The sequence below is a fragment of the Arvicanthis niloticus genome, chromosome 1 (genome assembly GCF_011762505.2).
Source record: "Arvicanthis niloticus isolate mArvNil1 chromosome 1, mArvNil1.pat.X, whole genome shotgun sequence".
Taxonomy (NCBI): domain Eukaryota; kingdom Metazoa; phylum Chordata; class Mammalia; order Rodentia; family Muridae; genus Arvicanthis; species Arvicanthis niloticus.
In genome coordinates, this window is record NC_047658.1 from 95001136 (window position 1) to 95021168 (window position 20033).

General features: G+C 48.0%; 2 protein-coding genes and 1 pseudogene across 3 annotated transcripts; 2 read left to right on the forward strand and 1 right to left on the reverse strand.

Moving 5' to 3' along the window:
- Positions 1-637: 637 nt before the first annotated feature.
- On the reverse strand, positions 638-3303 carry Vkorc1 (vitamin K epoxide reductase complex subunit 1). The gene is made up of 3 exons (XM_034510940.2): positions 3074-3303; positions 2147-2256; positions 638-1072 (listed from the first exon to the last, which is right to left on the reverse strand). The coding sequence occupies exons 1-3, from the start codon at positions 3244-3246 to the stop codon at positions 870-872; spliced, it is 486 nt and encodes a 161-aa protein (XP_034366831.1). The 5' UTR covers positions 3247-3303; the 3' UTR covers positions 638-869.
- A 6847-nt stretch (positions 3304-10150) lies between these two features.
- Positions 10151-10969, forward strand: LOC117718671 (ubiquitin-associated protein 1 pseudogene; annotated as a pseudogene).
- A 1947-nt stretch (positions 10970-12916) lies between these two features.
- On the forward strand, positions 12917-17969 carry Bckdk (branched chain keto acid dehydrogenase kinase). 2 transcript variants are annotated; one of them, XM_076911203.1, is made up of 12 exons: positions 12917-13040; positions 13617-13986; positions 14089-14157; positions 14233-14429; positions 14565-14655; positions 14732-14851; positions 14932-15030; positions 15203-15276; positions 16652-16780; positions 16864-16953; positions 17292-17450; positions 17537-17969. In XM_076911203.1, the coding sequence occupies exons 2-12, from the start codon at positions 13792-13794 to the stop codon at positions 17679-17681; spliced, it is 1368 nt and encodes a 455-aa protein (XP_076767318.1). In that variant the 5' UTR covers positions 12917-13040; positions 13617-13791; the 3' UTR covers positions 17682-17969. The 2 variants fall into 2 exon arrangements, with proteins under 2 accessions (XP_076767318.1, XP_034344110.1); XM_034488219.2 differs by having other exon boundaries at positions 14233-14343; positions 14608-14655.
- Positions 17970-20033: the final 2064 nt, after the last annotated feature.

The window sequence follows — 20033 nt, forward strand, 5'->3', positions numbered from 1 at the left end:
ACAGATTATGATATAGGGGCTAAGGCAGAGCTTGGTGGTAGAACACTTTCCTACCTTGTGGAAACCTCTGCAATGTGAATGATGGGATGTATGTTAAGCTGAGCTCTCCCTCCTCCAACACTTTCCCAGTACTAAAGGTAGTCTCAGAGCACATTAGCTTCTCTGTACCTAAGCTCCCTCACCAAGATAGAAACAATGGTAGTAATTATCTCATAAATTAACACAGGTTCTTAGACAGTGCCTGGGATGTCAAGTCCTTAGTACACACATTAAGAAAAACAGAAATAGAATCTCAGCCTAGTCCTGCACAGGTGTGAAGACCGGCTGTATGGTAGGTGAGGCAGCTGCAAGGGTTCAAGCTCTACCATAGGAAGAAGTTCCAAGCAAGTTTGCCCTCCGGGTGTGTGGCAGGCCCTCCTACGACAGGAGGTCTGATCTGGAGGCAGCATGAACAAGCTTGTTTCCTGGATGTGGGGGCTGATGTGTCAGGTTTTGCTGACTATACATGGTAGAGATGACACAGCCTCCCCTTCCGGGCAGGCCCTCCATTCTCTCTGACTCATCCCAGTTCCAGAGAAGGCAGTAACAGGGAAAGACCAACACCACGAAGGGTCCCTGGCAGACATATGCTTCACAATTGACCAACATAGAAAAATTTATTGTTCAAAAATCCTTCTCTTTAACCAATAGCAGAAAGCAGCCCATGGGAACAACTTAGAGGCACATTCGGTCATTTTTCTGTGTGTGGTTATAGAGGGGGCTTTGAATGAGGGGAGTAGGGCCTTCTAGGGACCCACACATGATACACTTGGACAAGGATCACAAGCCAAGACAAAGCAAGTTGGGTTAGTCTGGCATGAGGTGGGACCTCAGTGCTTTTTGGCCTTGTGTTCTGGCCCCTCCTGGAAGCTAAGCAACATCAGGCCCACATTGATGGCATAGGTGGTAATGCAAACAATGCAGAAATCATACAGCACAAAGAACAGGATCCAGGCCAGGTACACGGAACCAGCGACAGACACCAGGGAACTCAGGACCAGTAGGATAAAGGCCCAACGTCCCCTCAAGCAACCTGTAAAACAAGAGAGGGTCAGTAATGGTATATCTAGAGCTACCATGCCTGCTCAATGACAGACAGCAGGTGTTTCTGAAGAAAGTACTCTAGGACAGGGTCTGATGGGCCTCATCTGTTCAGTAAGTCTTGGGATCCAGAGTAAATTCTCTTGCTAAACTATCCAAGTTCTCCCATTGGAGTCCTCTCAAAAGGAAGTTCAAGGTCAACCTGGAATGTCTCCAAAGCCAAACCAAACAACCACCAGCTGAGCACGGTGGTGTACAGTACCCGTACTCAGGAAGCAGAGGCAGGAGGATCTCTGCAACTTCCAGGCCAGACTGGTCTGCATAATGAGCTTCAGGACAACCAGGGTTATGTAGTGAGATCTTGTTTCAAAAAGAACAAAACCTACCAGGTATGGCACAAAGCCATGCCTTTAGTCCCAGCACTCAGATGGCAGAGGCAGTCGGATCTCTGATTTTGAGGCCAGCCTGGTCTACAGAGTGAGATCCAGGACATCCAGCACTACACAAAGAAACCCTATCTCAACACCTGCCTCAGCCTCAGCCTCGACATCCCCCCTCCCATCCCCCAACAAACCAAACAACAAAAGCAGAAACCAAGTCAGGTGTGGTGGTACATGCCTTTAATCTCAGCACTTTCTAGGCAGAAGCAGGCAAAGCAGACTAGTTTGAGGCCAGCCTGGTCTGCATAGTAACTTCCAGGACAGCCAGGGTTACACAGAGAAACCCTGTCTTGGGGAGAAGAAAAAAAAAAAGGAAGAGGGAGGGAAAGGGGGGGCAGGAGAGGGAGAGGAAACACCAAAACACAACAAAACTAAACAAAAAGAAGATAGAATTTGAGTCTTTGCCATAAAACTGAGATTGTGGGAAATCTTTGAGGGCCCTTCAGCCTCTGGCTACCTAAACTAACTAGGATACTCCTCCTGCTAAGTGTTCTCCTTTCTTGTCTCCTTGTGAGGAGATTGCTCAGTAATTAGCAGCTGGGTGTCAATTGTCTGGGTCACCAAGACATGAGGTGGGGCTGATCTGGATTTCAGAGGACAGGTCATGAAGGGGCAATGCCACTCACCTAACAACAACTGTAGGGTGTAGAACATGCAACCAAATATGCTGTTGGATTGGTTGAGGACGCTGTCCGCTCCTAGAACATGCTCCACCAGCCCAAAGCCCTGGCCCCACCTGGTGGAGGTGAGAACCAGGTGAGTGTGGTCAGCCCAGTGCCGCTTGAGCTTTTTTTTCTAGAAAAGTGATTAGCAAGAAGCTCCACCCACCAAGAATCCAAAGGTCACTGACCTTCTGGCAAGCCCCCTGCCCCCACTCTTACTGCCTGTCATCACAGACCATCAATAATTTTTCAGGGGCTGGTGAGATGGCTCAGCAAATAAAAGTGCGTGTGACCGAGCCTGTCAACTGGATTGAATCCCCGGGACCCACAAAGTAGGAGAGAATCAACTCTCGAAGTTATTCTCTGACATCCACATGCAGGTAGCGGCATGCGTGTGCCACCTCACAAACAAATGTAAGAGTTAATTTTTTTTTCCAGCTTGATTTCGCTTTACGGTGACCACAACTGGAAAATCTATTTGCTTTGGGCCCACAAAGCCACAGAGCTACAGTTCCCTCGCCACCCACTAACATTCGGTCCTCCAACAAAACCAGAGTGAGCCACTTTGTCCCTAGCACGGCCAATGCTCCACCACCTCCTCGCGCTTTGTGTCATCCCAATCATTCTCAGTCTCTATATATACTGCCCTGCCTCCTCCAGTCTTCCAATCAGTTATTTACTGGTATCCTCAGAAAGGGTTCAAACACCAGTATCTCTGAGTGGTCCAGCCCGTGTGCACGTCCGATTACCCACCAAAACTCGTGGGACAGTCCACTCTCAAAGTGTCCGTTCTGCGGACACTGCGACCCCAGACTCCAAAATCATCCGGTAACCTGGGCGTCAGGTACACCTGGCCTTCAAGAGCCCCATGCTTTTCATTTCTGCACGCACCGAGAGGAGAAGACGCGGGAACAGCTGATGGCCGTGCCCACGTCGCAGAGCGCGCGGTAATCCTCATCGCGGGCGCGTGCCGCCTTCACGTGTAGTGCGTACAGTGAGAGGGCTAAGCCAGCTAGGCACAGTGCAAGCCGCACGAGTCCAGGGCTCCTCCAGGTGGTGCCCATGTCGACAGTACACCCCAGGACCAGGAGGGACGAACCTGCCACGGGGCAGGGCGGGGCCTGCTGTGGCCACGCCCCTCCGACCGGAAGATTACCTTGCCTCCGCTGGCATTCTCCAATTTAATTGGTTATTCTTAGGCATGACAGCTAGGAATGCTGGGCTAGTAAACAGGATTAAGGAATTTGGGTAATCATTGATACCGCAGCTGCAGGGCATGATGGGAATTGTAGTTGGAGAGGCTGCAAGACATTAAGGGAAATTTGAGTATGTAGCGTTGTAAAGCTACTATTAACATAAGGGTAACACACACACAGTAGCTATCTTCAGACACACGAGGGTATTGGGTCCGGTTAGACGGTTGTGAGCCACCGTGTGTGGTTGCTGGGAATTGAACTCAGGATCTCTGGAAGAGCTGTCGGTGCTTTTAACTGCTAAACCATCTCCCCAAGGCCTGTTCTATGCCTCTGGCATGTCTAGAACCTACAGATCAATGGACTAATAGAATCCAGCGAAAGCAGAGATGAGATTCAGGAAGCATTTCCCCGGAAGTTATTTCAGATGCCATTTGTCTATAACCACCACTGCTGATTCGTGTCTGCTGTCCTGACTCTGTTGAACCGGGCAGCTGGTGTATCCATGATTTGCCAGTGTATTGAGCCGCCACTCCTGACCTGAGAACTGAACTGCTGATTTCCTGACAACCCAGATGGGATCTGTTCCAAAGAAACATTTCTAAATAGGCCCACTTCCCCTGTATCCTTTCTCTTCCACTACCTCTGCTGAGAGACCGGGCTACAGGGGAGTTAAGTTAAAGCATTTAAAAACTCTCATTAAAAGTAGGTTTTGAAAAAATTAAAGTTACAGAGTTACAGAAGGCAGCAAATCTCATAAAAGAGATTTATTTTAGGGTCCAGGGTGTGGAGGGAATCCAAAGTCGGTTACTCCCAGCCAAGGACAGCAGCACATTGGGCAGAAGGCAGAGCTCATACAGGATTTCTTAGGAGGTAGAGCTTTTCAGGCCAGAGATTTCCAGAATAAGGATTGTTGGGATTTCCAGTCCTGAGCTTGGAGAGCTCAGGTACTGGGGTGTGTGTGTGTGTGTGTGTGTGTGTGTGTGTGTGTAACTCAGGGATTGGTAGGTTTTCCTGCTCATGGATTGGTGGGGTTTTTTCCACCCCTTTTTCTCTGTATCTGGCCCATCAGTTAGGACAGGAAAAACTTCTGGTCCGCAAGTGGCTTTGGCTTGTTGAGATCCTGCACTCTCGCTCAACACTTTGGCTCAACGCTTTTGGGGCTAAGTGCTCTGGTCAAGAGAGAGAGAGTGGGGCTCTTGGGGCAGGTGACGCAAAGAATGGAGACAAGACAGGGTGTGATCAAGTCTCTTTTTTATCAAGTCTCTTTTATTGAAGGGAATTCTGAGGTATTTATATACACAAGCAGGAGAACACAGGTGAAAACACTTTACCACGTGCACCATACAGCTGAGGTCACTAAACAGCAAAACAAGCTATGTGGGATAAACAATATATTTATCAGAGTGTGCTTCAGCTGTTATAGGATTTTGACAACCAAGTCTTTCATCAGGGTATATAGTTCCAGATGGCTGTAAAGTTGATCTAGCCGCTTTCTACTAAAGTCGGCTCCCAACATTGGCTGAGGTACCATCACTGCGGGGCTGCTTGGGGAGGCTGGAGAGATGCTGCCGCTGTGGGCAGCTCCTGTGGTGATACCTCATGACTGCTACAGGCAGAGGCGGGAAAGGAGGGACTACTGTTTGACAGATGCCTTGGCAACTCCTGAGGCAGTACCTTATGGCACCACAGGTTGTAGTGGGAACAACATGCCACATTGTCAGCTCCTTCTGAGAACTGTTCAGGGTCTACAGGTTCAGCATCGGTTTCCAAAGACGCCTCGAACCTGTGACTACTTTGGGCTGTATGGCAAGCGAGAGTTAATGTTGCATAGAATTAAAGCGGGTAACCTGCTGTTTCTTCTTTTTGTGTGTGTCATAAGACTGTTATTATTGTTTTTAGGATTAGCATCCAGAGTAATGGGTTTTATCATGGCGTCTCTGTACATATGTGCTTCATTCTTTTCATCCCTTCTTGCTTCTCCCCTTCCTTCTCATACCTCCCAGCTAGTTCCCTTCTTCCCCCAGTTAGTTCCTTTCATGCTTTCCTCTGTATTTAAATACGCCCTCTGTATTTCCCATCTCTCTTTAAGATCTCTTCTCTCCCCCCACCCCTTTTTTTAGATGGGATCTATATAGCTCTGACTGTCCTAAAATTCTCACATAGACTAGCCTGGCCTAAACTCACAGAGATCTGCCTGCCTCTGCTTCCAGAGTGCTGAGATTAAAGATATGCACCACTATGTCAGCTAAGATCTTTTGCTTCTTAAGATTTCATCTCCAGCCCAGCAGTGGTGGCACACGCCTTTAATCCCAGCACTTGGGAGGCAGAGGCAGGCAGATTTCTGAGTTCGAGGCCAGCCTGGTCTACAAAGTGAGTTCCAGGACAGCCAGAGCTATACAGAGAAACCCTGTCAAAAAAAAAAAAGATTTCATTTTCAGTTGTGACCTACAAAGGAAACAGCAGAAATGAATAAATACATGCAGGATAAACTAAGCACAATGGCTGTCTTACTCGGGGTTTTTATTAATGTGAAGAGACACCATGATGCATGATGGCAAATCTTTTGTTTGTTTGTTTGTTTTGTTTTTCAAGACAGGGTTTCTCTGTGTAGCCCTGGCTGTCCTGGCTGTTACAGTCAGATAATGACTACAGCTGATCTGGTTGAAGGCTGAAGCAGCAGAGATAGTCTAGAACCTCTCTCTCTCTCTCTCTCTCTCTCTCTCTCTCTCTCTCTCTCTCTCTCTCTCTCTCTGTGTGTGTGTGTGTGTGTGTGTGTGTGCTCATCTATCCATGTCTTCTGTTTGTATAGATAGTTGGGTGTTAGCACTTCTCTCTGTGTGTGTGTGTGTGTGTGTGTGTGTGTGTGCTCATCTATCCATGTCTTCTGTTTGTATAGATAGTTGGGTGTTAGCACTTCTCTCTGTGTGTGTGTGTGTGTGCTCATCTATCCATGTCTTCTGTTTGTATAGATAGCTGGGTGTTAGCACTTCTCTCTCTGTGTGTGTGTGTGTGTGTGTGTGTGTGTGTGTGCTCATCTATCCATGTCTTCTGTTTGTATAGATAGCTGGGTGTTAGCACTTCTCTCTGTGTGTGTGTGTGTGTGTGTGTGTGTGCTCATCTATCCATGTCTTCTGTTTGTGTAGATAGCTGGGTGTTAGCACTTCTGTGTGTGTGTGTGTGTGTGTGCTCATCTATCCATGTCTTCTGTTTGTGTAGATAGCTGGGTGTTAGCACTTCTCTGTGTGTGTGTGTGTGTGTGTGCTCATCTATCCATGTCTTCTGTTTGTGTAGATAGCTGGGTGTTAGCACTTCTCTGTCCCTCTGCTTTTTGTTTTTCAACACAAGGTCTCTCTGTGTAGCCTTGGCCATCCTGGAACTCTTTGTAGACCAGGTTAGCCTCAAACCCAGATATCCACCTGCCTCTGCTGCCCACATGCTGGGACTAAAGAAGAGCACCACCATCACCTGGCTTGATATTCGTTTTTAATTAGTTCCAAATTATCATTCTCACCTAGATTACAGCAGTAGCTTTCTATCTTGTCTCTCAGATATACTTGTCCCCACTCCAAGATCTGTACTCCACACAGCAATCAGAATGATCATTTAAAAAAGAAAGGTGTGCAGACCAGGGTGGGCAGAACCTTTGGTAACATGCAAGATGCCCTAGCTTCATCCCTAGGACTGTAAAAGCAAACATGGTTTGTCCCTCTCTGCTAGTGCATGCTGTTTCAGTAGCTCCTAGAATAAAACCCAAAACTCCTTTCTTTTACTTAGCACATGTCTGTTAGGGGGAAAAGCAGCAGCACAGGGCTGTAATGCCAGCTACTCTGGAAGCAGAAGCAAGAAAATAAGTTCAAGGTCAGCCTTGGCTACATAGCAAATTTGAAGTTAGCTCCGGCAACTTAGCTAAACCAGAAAAAGACTGGGAGTGTAGCTCAGTGGTGGAGATCATGGTAAGTCTCTGGGTTCAATCCCCAACACCACAAAGAAACAAAGAAAATAAAAACATTTAAAAGGAGGAGATAGGACTGGAGAGATGGCTCAATGGTTAAGCGAACTGGCTGCTCTTCCAGAGGTCTTGAGTTCAATTCCCAGCAACCACCTATCCTGGGGTCTGATGTTCTCTTTTGGTGTGCAGATGTACAACAGACAGAGCACTCATTTACATAAAATAAATAAATCTTTTTTTTCTTTAAAAAAAAAAGGAGGGTCTGGGGGGGATATAGCTATGCTAGAGTGCTTATATAGCAAGCAGAAAACCCTAGGTTTAACGTGTGTGAGAGACAGAGAGACACCCAGAAAGAAGGAATTGAATTATTAGGGGTATGTAATAAAACAAGGTGCACACACATATTTTTGTTGTTTTGCTCTTACATTATGTGCATGGGTGTTTAGTTTGCATACATGTCTGTGTACCATGTATATACAGTGTCCTCAGAGGCCAAAAGTGGATGTCAGATACCCTGGAGAGCCACCTCTCCAACCCTGGCAAACAAATACTTTAACACTGTATTCTTGTACTATTGAAAATAGAGAATGAACAGTTCGCCGGGCAGTGGTGGCGCACGCCTTTAATCCCAGCACTTGGGAGGCAGAGGCAGGCGGATTTCTGAGTTGGAGGCCAGCCTGGTCTACAGAGTGAGTTCCAGGACAGCCAGAGCTACCCAGAGAAACCCTGTCTCAAAAAAACAAAAAAAAAAGAGAGAGAGAGAGAGAATGAACAATTCGTATGGTTAGGGGCTGGAGATAGAGATCAATGGTAGATAGCTTGTGCCTAGTATGAGGTCCTGGGTTTGCTTCCCAGATGCACATACACACACACACACACACACAAATGTCCTATCTAACTATCTATCTCCCTCAAGTCTAATCTCCACAGGGTATGTTATTGGTGAGAATGGAATAGACAAGAAAAAAAGCTGAATTTGTTGGGTGGAGGAGACTGCAGTTTTTAACTAGAATGGACAGTATGGGTTTCTTCTGGGAGTTAAGGAAAAATTATTATGAGAGAAAAGAACCAGTGAGAGGCCCTGGGTGGAATGAGTCCAGTGTTTTCCATGAAGCACTGAGTGGCTACCATGTGTGAAACAGAATGAATGCAAAGACGTGAGAACAAAGAGAGGGAAACAAATCTTGGAATCTTTCTGTGTCCCATTTCTTACATCTGTTATAGGAAGGTGGTAACAGTACCCACCTTAGAGAATAGTTACAGAGATTTAAAAAAAAAAAAAGTCAATACATATAAAGCGCCTGGAAGAGTGCCTAACCACCGCTAAGCTAGCTGTGTGCTAGAAGCTCTGTGAACAGGAGCTAAGGGCACACGTGTGCCCAGTCTAGGTAGCCGGCAGCTGCAGCCAATTCAGACGCTGGACGTTTGTTCAGAGCCAGGTTAAACGGGGTGAAGTGGTTGCCAGACACTTCCGCCTACCAATGCGGTCGCTGTCTGGGTGGCTCCTGTCCACGCTGCAGCCACGTGAGCTGCAAGTCCAGGAACCCAACAGGAACTCAGAGTCCTGTGCGAGCTATGAAGGCTGTCTCCTCCTCTTTCCCATTTGCCATGTGCTAAAGTTATGCCTGCTAGCCAAACCTAAAAGGCTTCCTGGCTTTACACTAGGCTGAGGCCAGGAAGTTGTAAAAAAAAAAAAAAAAAAAAAAAAAAAAAGGGGGGGTGGTTAGGGGGATAGGATCAATTTGGGGAGGAATCAAGCAGGAGATGGAGAGAGTCTTGAAGTCTGGGAAGGTGTCTGTGCACTTCCTCGGGTCAGGTACATGCGGAATTACACCGAAAGACAGGACATTTTGAAAGGAAACTCCTGTTTTTTTTTAACACTTTATTTTTAAATATTAAGAAATCACTACACAGGGGCTGGAGAGCTGGCTCAGGGGTTAAGAGCACTGACTGCTCTTCCAGAGGTCACGAGTTCAATTCCCAACAACCCCTTGGTGGCTCACAACCATCTGTAATGGGATCCAACGCCCTCTTCACATAAAATAAACAAATCTTAAGGAAGAAAGAAAGAAAGAAATCACTACACAGGAGTTGGAGAGATGGCTCTGCATCTAAGAGCTCTGACTGCTCTTCCAGAGGTCCTGAGTTCAATTCCCAGCAACCACATGATGGCTCACAACCATCTGTAATGGGATCCTGTGCCCTTTTCTGGTCTATTTAAAAGAGAGTAGAGCGAATCGGCGGTGGTGCAGCCCGAAAGGCGTCCGCCTGCAGAGGGCGCGACGCCTGCAGAGAGCGCGGGTCTGTCTCTGTCTCTCTCTGTCTCTCTCTGTCTCTCTGTCTCTCTGTCTCTCTGTCTCTCTCTCTCTCTCTCTCTCTCTCTCTCTCTCTCTCTCTCTCTCTCTCTCTCTCTCTCTCTCTCTCTCTCTCTCTCTCTCTCTCTCTGTGCGTGTTCGAATTCCGCTCCTGCCCGTCTCCTTCCACGTCTCGTGGGATCTCCCACGTCTCGTGGGAAAAAAAAAGTTTTGACCGGGGTCCCCCTCACTTTTAAAAGAGAGTATACTCACATAAATTAAATAAATAAATCTTTTTAAAAAAAGATTTAAAAAGAAGAAAAGAAATCACTATATACACTCTGAAATATCTCCTCTGATCATCTTTCTGCTTAATTGTCCTTTCTGTTCTTTTTGCTATCTGGTCCATCTTCCCAATCATTACAGCCAGAGGGGTCTAAGGCGAAGAGTCTAATTAAAACCTATGGTGAGAGAGGGAAGTAGGCCTTCAACATGGCGTCTGTGGTACTGGCGGTGGCTATGGTGACGGTCTGGGTCGGGACAGGTAGAGTTGGAAGAGGTGATTTTCGCTCTCCCTAGGGGCATCGGGAGCCCAGTGGAGACTGAGTCCGGGAGGCCGGGCGGCGCCAGTATCTTTCAGCTTTCAGGATGGCTGCGGCATTCAGGGACTTGCAGTTACCTTGATGATGTCCCATTTAAGATAGGAGACAAATTCAAAACACCAGCGAAAGTGGGTCTGCCTATTGGCTTCTCCTTGCCTGACTGTTTACAGGTTGTCAGAGAGATGCAGGTAACCCTTCTAAATTTCTCAGTGTCACAAGTGCCCAACATGGCCAGCTGTCCCCAGGCCTATTTGGAAGGCAGGCACTGTCTCCAAGTGAGTGGCAATGTGTAGAGACAGTAGTCAATATGGGCTACTCATAATATTGTGTCCTGAGAGCCATGAAGAAGAAAGGAGAGAATATTGAGCAGATTCTTGACTATCTCTTTGCACACGGACAGCTTTGTGAGAAGGGTTTTGACCCTCTTTTAATGGAAAAGGCTCTGGAAACGCACCAGTGTTCAGAAGAAAAGATGATGGAGTTTCTTCAGTTAATGAGCAAATTTAAGGAAATGGACTTTGAACTGAAAGACATTAAGGAGGTTTTGCTATTACACAACAAAGACCAGGACAATGCTCTGGAAGACCTCATGGCCCCGGGCTGGAGCCAGCTGAGACCAGGCCCTGCCACGGCCCTGCCATGACACCACCATTCCCCAAGGAGGCCCTGCACAACTCACTTGTGGGGAAGATGGGACATGCTTCCAGATTTTCTTTGGGGGTTAGAAGGTCAGAGGTGGAGGTGATACTTGCTAGTCTCTGTGAGCCCAGGCCTGAGCTGGGGGAAGAAGAAAGATATGCCTTCTACTGATTCCTTCAATATTAAACATATCTGTATTTTGAGAAGTGTCTTTCCCACTTTGACCTTTCAGAAAGAATACTTGGTTCTGCCAGGCCGTGGTGGCGCACGCCTTTAATCCCAGCACTTGGGAGGCAGAGGCAGGCGGATTTCTGAGTTCGAGGCCAGCCTGGTCTACAGAGTGAGTTCCAGGACAGCCAGGGCTACACAGAGAAACCCTGTCTCGAAAAACAAAACAAACAAACAAAAAAGAATACTTGGTTCTTTCTAGGGTCTCTTATGTTCTCAGCCCAAACCTGGCCTGGCTACCAAGAAGAGTGGGAAGACAGGAGTAGCAGATTGCTGCTGCTTTGGAGGCTAGCTTTCCTCTCTGCTGCACCACTGGCAGACTGGGCTCTAATCCAAGTGGAATGCAATGGAGAGGTTCTTCCGGGGCCCACCTTCCCCCCACAGCCCTTAGTGTTACACTGGTTCTGAAATGTCTCTGAGGTACAAAGATGCACTTTTCCTCATGGGGCAAAGTCTGCCTTTTCCACCAGGTAGCTCCCATGTGCTCCCATTCAGGCTGTTTCTTTTGGCTTAGACCGTAATCCTCTGCTGCCTAGGGCATTGGAGCATCTGTGCTAGGAAGCTGTCAGTTTGAGTAATCATTGGCCCCTTCCCAGCACATTGGTGGGGAAACAAGCCACGACTTGTCACTCAGCACTAACCCCCCAGTTCTTGAACAGCCTCTTCCAGCCCTGCTTTAGAATGACACAATAAATAACACCTAGGCATAGAAACCAGTCTCTTTGGTTTGTTTGTATTATGTTCTACAACATTAAAGATCTAAATACAAGGGATATAATACAGTCCTGAATCTAAAATTTGCTAACTATTTTGATTCTTCAGAGAACTACTAATAAAAATCTTAAAAAAAAAAAAAAAAAAAAAAAAAAAAAAAAAAAAAAAAACCCTATAATGAACTCCATCTGGTGGCACTTGCCAGTAAACTGAGACTGAAGTAGACAGGATCAGATTGTTAGGCTCGGGTAGGCAAGCTCTAGGGCCAGTCTGTCTACAATAGTGAAATGTACTTATTTGAGATTGGTCTCAAAACACCAATCAAAACCAAACCAAACTAAAATGGTGGTTCCTAACTCCACAGCACAAATAACAGAAGCTGTTGGCCACTCCTTGAATCTCCTTCCTCCTGCGTTCCATACTGCTCTGGCCTACATCCAGGCTGTCCTGCATCCTTGCTAGACCATGCTTTTCTCTTCCTGCACTTGCACACGTCGCACACCTGGCTCTCCCACAACCTTCTGGGAGGGCCTCTAGCACAGCTATCAGATCCAAACTGTCTTCTTCCTCAGAGTAGATGCCTGTTTATTTGAAACATCCTACCTCTCCCGGGGCACAGAAAAGTGACCTAGTCATATTAACTTGCAGGCAGGTAGGAATAGTAATGCTCGCGCCAATTCCACACCCAGCACTGTTCTAAGGCAGTTTGGATAGATAAATTTGCATAATCTACAGACTTCGAGGATTAATACATCCTCATTTGCAAATACCATAGTTAGAGCACTGAGAAATTGGCTGACTTTTCTTCGGGTGTTAAGGGAGCTTAACCCGAGTTTGAAACCAGGCCAACGGTGAATGGGCTAGAAGCTTGAAAGACTGGACCTTAAGAAGCAGGCAGAGTCTATTTTGTACACATTTAAGGATTTTTGGTGCTCTCTAGCATTTTGCTACAGGGAGCTTATTTTATACAGTGGAAGACAGAGTCCATGATAGACTACTGGTAATTCCGTGACAACCGTAGGGAGCCAGGCTACTCATCTGAAGGGCTAAGGGATAGCCTAAAGGGCAAAAGCCTACGCGAGTTCTTGTGGTCAAACTACAACTCCCAGGAGGCACTGGGCACACACAGCCCGCGCGATGTTACAGCCAGGGAGGGCGAAAGCGAGCTCGGCTAGCCGGGCGGGTCGACTGCTCCCGCGGTTCCGCTCGGACCCGGGCCCAGCGTCTGGCCTTATGGTAAGTGGAATAACTCACAGTAACTCACACAGACCCACTCCGTTGGACGCTCGGCAGCACAGGTCCTCAGCCTCCACCTCTGACTGCAGTGCGCATGGGCCGGGGCTGGCATCTACCATATGGGGGAAACCCTAGCTAGACTAAGTAACCCAGCGGAGGGAGAGCTCCGGTGGGGAACTCTGGGACCGCAGTTTTGCTGCATGTACCCTGTTCTCCCTTGCGCTGTTCTTGTCGCAGGGACACAGGCCAGTCTTCAAAGGCTCAGGTTCCCTAACGCCAAGCAGGGGTCAGATCCAGCCCCTGAAAGGGGGTGTCCAGAACCTGAGGAAGCTGGGGAGAGGTTTTATGGTTAGAATGAACTAGAGAGATTACTCCACCGGCTTCCCTGAGTGTGCACACAAGCCTTTAAGTTGCTCTACCTGGAATGTGTTGCCCAACCTCGGCCTGATTGTATCTCAGGAGATGGTGTTTGTAAGGGCTGGACAAGATTATCCAGGTCTACTGGTGTGCACTTGGAAAAATAGTGCAAACCATCTGGATTCGGATCCTTACATCCTCCTTCCACCGCTCCAATAGATGGAAGCTGCTGTGCCGGCGCCGAGCATGTCAGCATCCTCCAGGGAACCACATCCCTGAAATCCGGAGAAAACCCTGCCCACTCACTTCCTCTTTACTCCTACTTTGGGGTCACCGTTGCCTGTCGAGGCCTTAATCCTATAGTGTCACCCTAGTTCAACAAAGAAGCAGGACAATGATACTGACTTCAGTGCTGGGCAGCGGCCCTCGGAGCGGGTCTTCACTTTGGCCTCTCTTGGGGTCCTCACTGTCACTCCGGGCTCGCTCAACATCTGCCACCGATACACACCATGTAGAGCTGGCCAGGGAACGCTCCAAGACTGTCACGTCCTTTTACAACCAGTCAGCCATTGATGTGGCAGCAGAGAAGGTACGATGTAGATTTGGATTAAGTCTTATGGGAAAGGGCTGAGCTAATGTGGGGTGACCTGGCCTTGAATGGCTGGTGCTCAAAGTGCATCTTCCCTTTTAGCCCTCAGTCCGCCTCACTCCCACCATGATGCTCTATTCTGGTCGCTCACAGGATGGCAGCCACCTTCTGGTAAGGCTCTCTCTTTCCTTCTCTGCTCCAGGGATTCTAGCCAGCTGCTTAGGCCCTTCCCTCTTTTTCTTACAGAAAAGTGGCCGCTACTTGCAGCAAGAGTTACCCGTGAGGATCGCTCACCGTATAAAGGGCTTCCGTAGCCTTCCTTTCATCATTGGTTGCAACCCCACCATACTACATGTGGTATGGCAGAGGGGAGCTTCAGTCGGTGTGCATGCTGCCCACAAAACAAATGGGGGAGGGAGCCCAGGCCTGCTGAAAATTTTCAGGTCTGCATGGGACTAAGCCTTAGAACATCAGAGGCCAAGACTACATATTCATGAGAGCTGGAAGGGTCTATTGGGGCTTGGACCTTACTAATTGAGTTGGGTATTGATCCCTATGGGTACTGTTTTCTATTCAAGTGTTTGTGGCAGCCCTGTGAATTCCCATATTTACTCCATACAGCACGAGCTATACATCCGGGCCTTCCAGAAGCTGACAGACTTCCCTCCGGTGAGGCTGGGCTGAGTAGGGAAAGGGGTCAAGGTCGGGTTTGGGCTACCTGTGCTCATAACTCTGTGACCTGCAGATCAAGGACCAGGCAGATGAGGCCCAGTATTGCCAGCTGGTGCGACAGCTGCTGGATGACCACAAGGATGTGGTGACCCTGTTAGCTGAGGGTCTTCGTGAGAGCCGGAAGCACATAGAGGTCAGAGGCAACAGAGAATGGGCCTGGCAAAGAAGGAGGGTTGGGAAGGGGCACAGGTTTCTGAGTCTCACTCTTTATAGGATGAAAAGCTGGTCCGGTACTTCTTGGATAAAACACTGACATCAAGACTTGGGATCCGAATGCTGGCTACTCACCACTTGGCACTACATGAAGACAAGGTGGAGCCAAGACACAATACTAATCTGAGAATGGGGAAAGGCACCCGAGCCACGGGCCCCCTTGGGGCTGGGGCTGGGCTTTGGGACTGCTCTGGCATTCTAGAAATTGTGGGATTTGGCAGGTGAAGTTGGGTGGAAGTATTGCTAGTTCTAACCTTCTCTTTCATGCCAGCCTGATTTTGTTGGCATCATCTGCACTCGTCTGTCACCCAAGAAGATTATAGAGAAGTGGGTGGATTTTGCCAGGTGAGACTAGAACAGTGTGGGATGGGTGGCTCGGGCAGGAAGGGCTTCTGTTTGAGTCCTTGCATGGTCTGGGGCAAGGTTTCTTCTTTGTTTTGATTTTCTGTTAAAAATTAAATTATTTCTATGTGTGTGGGTATTTTGCCAGCATGTGTGTCTGTGCACTGTGTGTGTGCAGAGGCACGGAGGAAATAGGAGGATGTCAACAATCACCATGTGGGTGCTGGGAACCAAACCAGGTCCTCTACCAGGGCAAATACTCTTCACTGCTGAGCCATCTCTCTAGCCAGTTTTGCTTGCTTATTTATTTATTTATTTATTTATTTATTTATTTAACTATGTTTATTTGGGTGTGTGTCACGGCTTGATGAGTGTTACTTTTCTCCTTTCACTATGTGGGATCCGGGGGTGTCAGGCTTGGCAGCAAGTGCCTTCACTTATTAAACCATTTCTTTATTTTTCTTTTTTGAGATCAGTCTCACTTTGTAGGCTTGGCTGGCCTAGAACTCACTCTGTAGACCAGGCTGGCTTCAAACCCACTTGCTTTTGCCTCTCCAAGTACTGGGATTAAAAATGTGTGCTACCATGCCTGGCCACTGAGCCATTGCAGTGGACCCTGATTTACTTAGTTACTTATTATTGTTTTGGTTTTTTTAAAGATTTATTTATTTTATGTATATGAGTACACTGTTGCTCTCTTCAGACACACCAGAAGAGGGCATTACAGATGGTTGCGAGCCACTATGTAGTTGCTGGGATTTGAACTCAGGACCTCTGGAAGAGTAGTCAGTGCTTTTAACTGCTGAGCCATCTCTCCAGCCTGATTTACTTGTTTTCTATGTACATGAGAGTTTGTCTGCATGTATGTATGTGCATCATGTTTGTACTTGGTGGCACAGAGGTGCCCCTAGAACTGGAGTTATAGGCACTTGTGAGTCCCCTGCAAGAACAAGTGCTCTTAATAACCAGGAACCATCTCTCCAGCCTCACTAGGGACATTTTTTTTTTTTTAAAGTATTTATTTATTTTATGTATATGAGTACACTGTTGCTGTCTTCAGACACACCAGAAGAGGGCATCCGATCCCATTACAGATGGTTGTGAGCCACCATGTGGTGGCTGGGAACTGAACTCAGGACCTCTGGGAGAGCAGTCAATGCTCTTAACCACTGATCCATCCCCCTACTACTGACATCTTAAACTAGTGGAGGGCTCTTTTGTATTTTAGGCTGTTTAGTACAACTCTTGGCTTCTATTCATTTGATACCAGAAGAGCAAAAGTATAGCCATGTGTTGCCCAGTGCCCCCTGGAAAGAAGAATCACCTCAAGTTGAGAACTGTAATTCTAGGGACACCTACCGAACCCTTCTATCCACAGACGCCTGTGTGAGCACAAGTATGGCAATGCCCCTCGAGTCCGCATCAATGGACACGTGGCTGCCCGTTTCCCCTTCATTCCCATGCCGCTGGACTATATCCTGCCTGAGCTGCTCAAGAACGCCATGAGGTGGGCTGGTTAGTTGGTGGGTGTGGGTGTGGGGGGGGACTACCTAGAGCACCACCACCTATTGGTCTTTATCTCTTGAATAGAGCCACAATGGAGAGTCACCTAGACACTCCCTACAATGTTCCAGACGTGGTTATCACCATCGCCAATAATGATATTGATCTCATCATCAGGTGTGTTTAAATAGAATTAGGCTGGGTTGGATGAAGATTCTGGGCACTATCTCTAACTTGCCGTAGGACTTCGAGCTTGCCAGGAGCCGTGCATTATGGACTTGGGGCCAGCTGAGGGACCTGCAGTTTGGGGGATGGTGTTTGCTGAGAGTAAAAGTAAATGTCAAATTGTATGGGAAGTAGAAGCAAGTCTGTGGCTCAGGCAGAGGCGAGTGTAGAAGATGTTAAAGCCACACTCCACCTTTAGATAGCACAGGAGCAGACTCAGCACTGTCTGCCCAGGGGGCTAGCGAGACCTCTTAGACCTGACGGAGTCCCTATTCTCATCATCCTGTCAGGATCTCGGACCGGGGTGGAGGAATCGCTCATAAGGACCTGGATCGGGTCATGGACTACCACTTCACCACAGCTGAAGCCAGCACCCAGGACCCCCGAATCAGCCCCCTCTTTGGCCACTTGGATATGCACTGTGGTGGCCAGTCAGGACCTATGCATGGGTAAGGCCCACCTGCCCAATATGGGGAGAAGGGGTAGACCAGAACACTCAAGCCTCTGACACCCCTATCCTATCCACTGCTCCCAGCTTTGGCTTCGGGTTGCCCACGTCCAGGGCCTATGCAGAGTATCTCGGTGGCTCCCTGCAGCTGCAGTCCCTGCAGGGCATTGGCACAGATGTCTACCTACGGCTCCGCCACATTGATGGCCGGGAGGAAAGCTTCAGAATCTGATGGTGGATTTTGGCTGGCTAGCCTGCCACACTCCTCGTAAGACCTACTGGGCCTGTCAGGGGCCACTCTGCTCCACACTTCTGCCTCATGGAGCTTAGGGCCTCAGACAGGTGGACTTAGATGGAGCTGGGCACCACCCCTCCTCAACAAGGCTCACTGCTTGGGGGTGGGGAAGCAGGAGCCTCTGAGGTCTCTAATACCAGCTCTGTTGTGCTTACTCTTGAGGAGTCCTTATTTGACCTGCTGTTTATTAAACTTTGCATTTTGAATGCCCTCTTGGGGCCCAAATGTTGGGAGGGCAGGCGAGCTTTTGTTTCTGTCCCCTTTTGGGTTCCCTAGGCCTTGGGAGTTAACCTGGCCACACCCAGTCTCTGGCTGTCCTGGCACCATGGCAGAAGTGACTCCAAGGCTCTTGCCTATTTGACTTGGCAAGAATGGGAGTGACTTTGGCAACTTCTGCTCACTGAACAAATATTTCTGGGCCCTAGACGATATTAGAGGCCCCAAAAGACTTAGCTTCAGGCCCGACTCATCCCTTCCTGGCAGTCATGGGTTTTAGAGGTAAAGGTCACTTGACTGGGCAGCCTTTAAGCCACCTGATTCCTGAGCTCGGATGAGGTTAAAAATACTGCCTGCCCTCTGTGGCTGCAAAAAGACATGTATGAGGTTATGCAGAGACCTGAGTACCTCGGACAGATAACAGAGAAGTTTTCTTAAGGAAGACCAGGGACTTGGGCAGAAAGCACTTAAGCCGTACCGTGTGGAACACAGCTTCAGATGAACTTTCAGCTGAGAGTAACCCTCCCGCTGTCTAGGACCTAAGGGCTTGTTTGGTGGGACTGGAGAGAACAGTCAGATCTTTTTGTTTGCTGTTTGTTTGTTTGTTTGTTTTATGTATTCTTTGAGTTGGGGTCTTGTGTAGCCCAAGCTGGCTTCACACTTAACTATCAGTCAAGGATGACCTTGGAAGCCAGGCGGTGGTGGCACACGCCTTTAATCCCAGCACTTGGGAGGCAGAGGCAGGCAGATTTCTGAGTTCCAGCCAGCCTGGTCTACAGAGTGAGTTCCAGGACAGCCAGGGCTATACAGAGAAACCCTGTCTCAAAAAAACAAAAAAAAAAAAAAAAAGGATGACCTTGAAATTCTGACCATCATTATGTCCAATGCCATACCTATTTTTATGCTGTGCTAAGGATGGAACCCACAGTTTCTTGCATGCTACACAAGCATTCTTCAAGTGAGCTATATCCCAGCCTTTTCTTGAGACAAATTTTCTGTATAGCCTTAGCTGGCTTGAAACTTGACTTCTAGACCAGGCTTGCCTTGAACTTGTTATGCTCCCTCCTGCCTCTGCCTCATAAGTGCTGAGACAGACCTATCTCTTGATTTCTTGTCTGATCCCTGTCACTTCTCTTCTTGAGGCAGGTGTGGGTCAATACCATGTCCTCCCTCTCATGGATAGAACTGTGGGATTGAGGGAAACAGGAAATTGTATCTCTATCTGGGGGGTCAAACAGAAGGTGGTGGGAAACTGCAGTGCCTCGAGACACTGAAAATCCTGCTATCTGCCAGACAGGTGGGGAGCAGCCAAAGCACAGTGCTTGGAGCATGGGCTTTTTCCTGGAGGCAGGGCTCTGTGGATGGGTTTTAAGATAGGAAAGGAATGCTTCAGGTTGGGTTCTATAGAAGCTGATCCTGGGAAGGATTTGTGTCCAAATAATTGGTTAAAGTGGGCCCAAGGCCTGAGGTACTATAATGCCCTCCGTTTCATTGTGTGTGCACCTGTGAGTGCATACATGTGCTTCCAAAAGGGAGTAGGAGAAGCAGGAAGGGAAAGGGGAGAAGTCCAGAGCTAGTACATTGTCCCTCAGGTATACATAAGAGCGTGAAGCTCCATAGCAACCAATTTCCTCACTTGACAATCCCTGTTTCAGGATGTGGGGATAGGAGAGTATTTACATTCCTACAGTGAAAACTTGTAGCCTTTCCAGGTAGAATCAAATATAATACACTTATGGTCCTAGTACTAGGGGTCCTCACACAGAAGTATCATGAGTTCAAGGCCAACCTGGGCTTCTTGGCAGAACAGTGTCTCAACAGGCAGTTGACAAGGAAGAGTCTCATGTTCTAGTCTTCTAAAGTACATACTCACACACACAATGATAGTAAGTGGGGGGGTGGGTGGGGGGAGGAGTCTGAGTGCAGCCCCCCCACAGTTCTAGGGAAAATGGTGGGATTTACATGTCAATCATGGCTGGCATGGGGCAGCATGGTGTGTGTATTTAGTATGTCTAGGCTAAGAAGGACACCATCTGTAACTGAAGACATCAGGTGAAGTGTCAAGTGAGGTAG

Excerpts from the sequence above, each read along its gene's own strand:
- Vkorc1 (XM_034510940.2), bottom strand. The coding sequence starts at position 3,246 with ATGGGCACCACCTGGAGGAGCCCTGGACTCGTGCGGCTTGCACTGTGC. Across the intron at positions 2,257-3,073 it reads TCCCGCGTCTTCTCCTCTCG|GTGGGGCCAGGGCTTTGGGC; the intron begins GTGCGTGCAGAA and ends CACCTCCACCAG. Across the intron at positions 1,073-2,146 it reads CACCCTACAGTTGTTGTTAG|GTTGCTTGAGGGGACGTTGG; the intron begins GTGAGTGGCATT and ends CTTGTTTTACAG.
- Bckdk (XM_076911203.1), top strand. The coding sequence starts at position 13,792 with ATGATACTGACTTCAGTGCTGGGCAGCGGCCCTCGGAGCGGGTCTTCA. Across the intron at positions 14,158-14,232 it reads AGGATGGCAGCCACCTTCTG|AAAAGTGGCCGCTACTTGCA; the intron begins GTAAGGCTCTCT and ends TTTTTCTTACAG. Across the intron at positions 14,656-14,731 it reads AGCTGACAGACTTCCCTCCG|ATCAAGGACCAGGCAGATGA; the intron begins GTGAGGCTGGGC and ends TGTGACCTGCAG.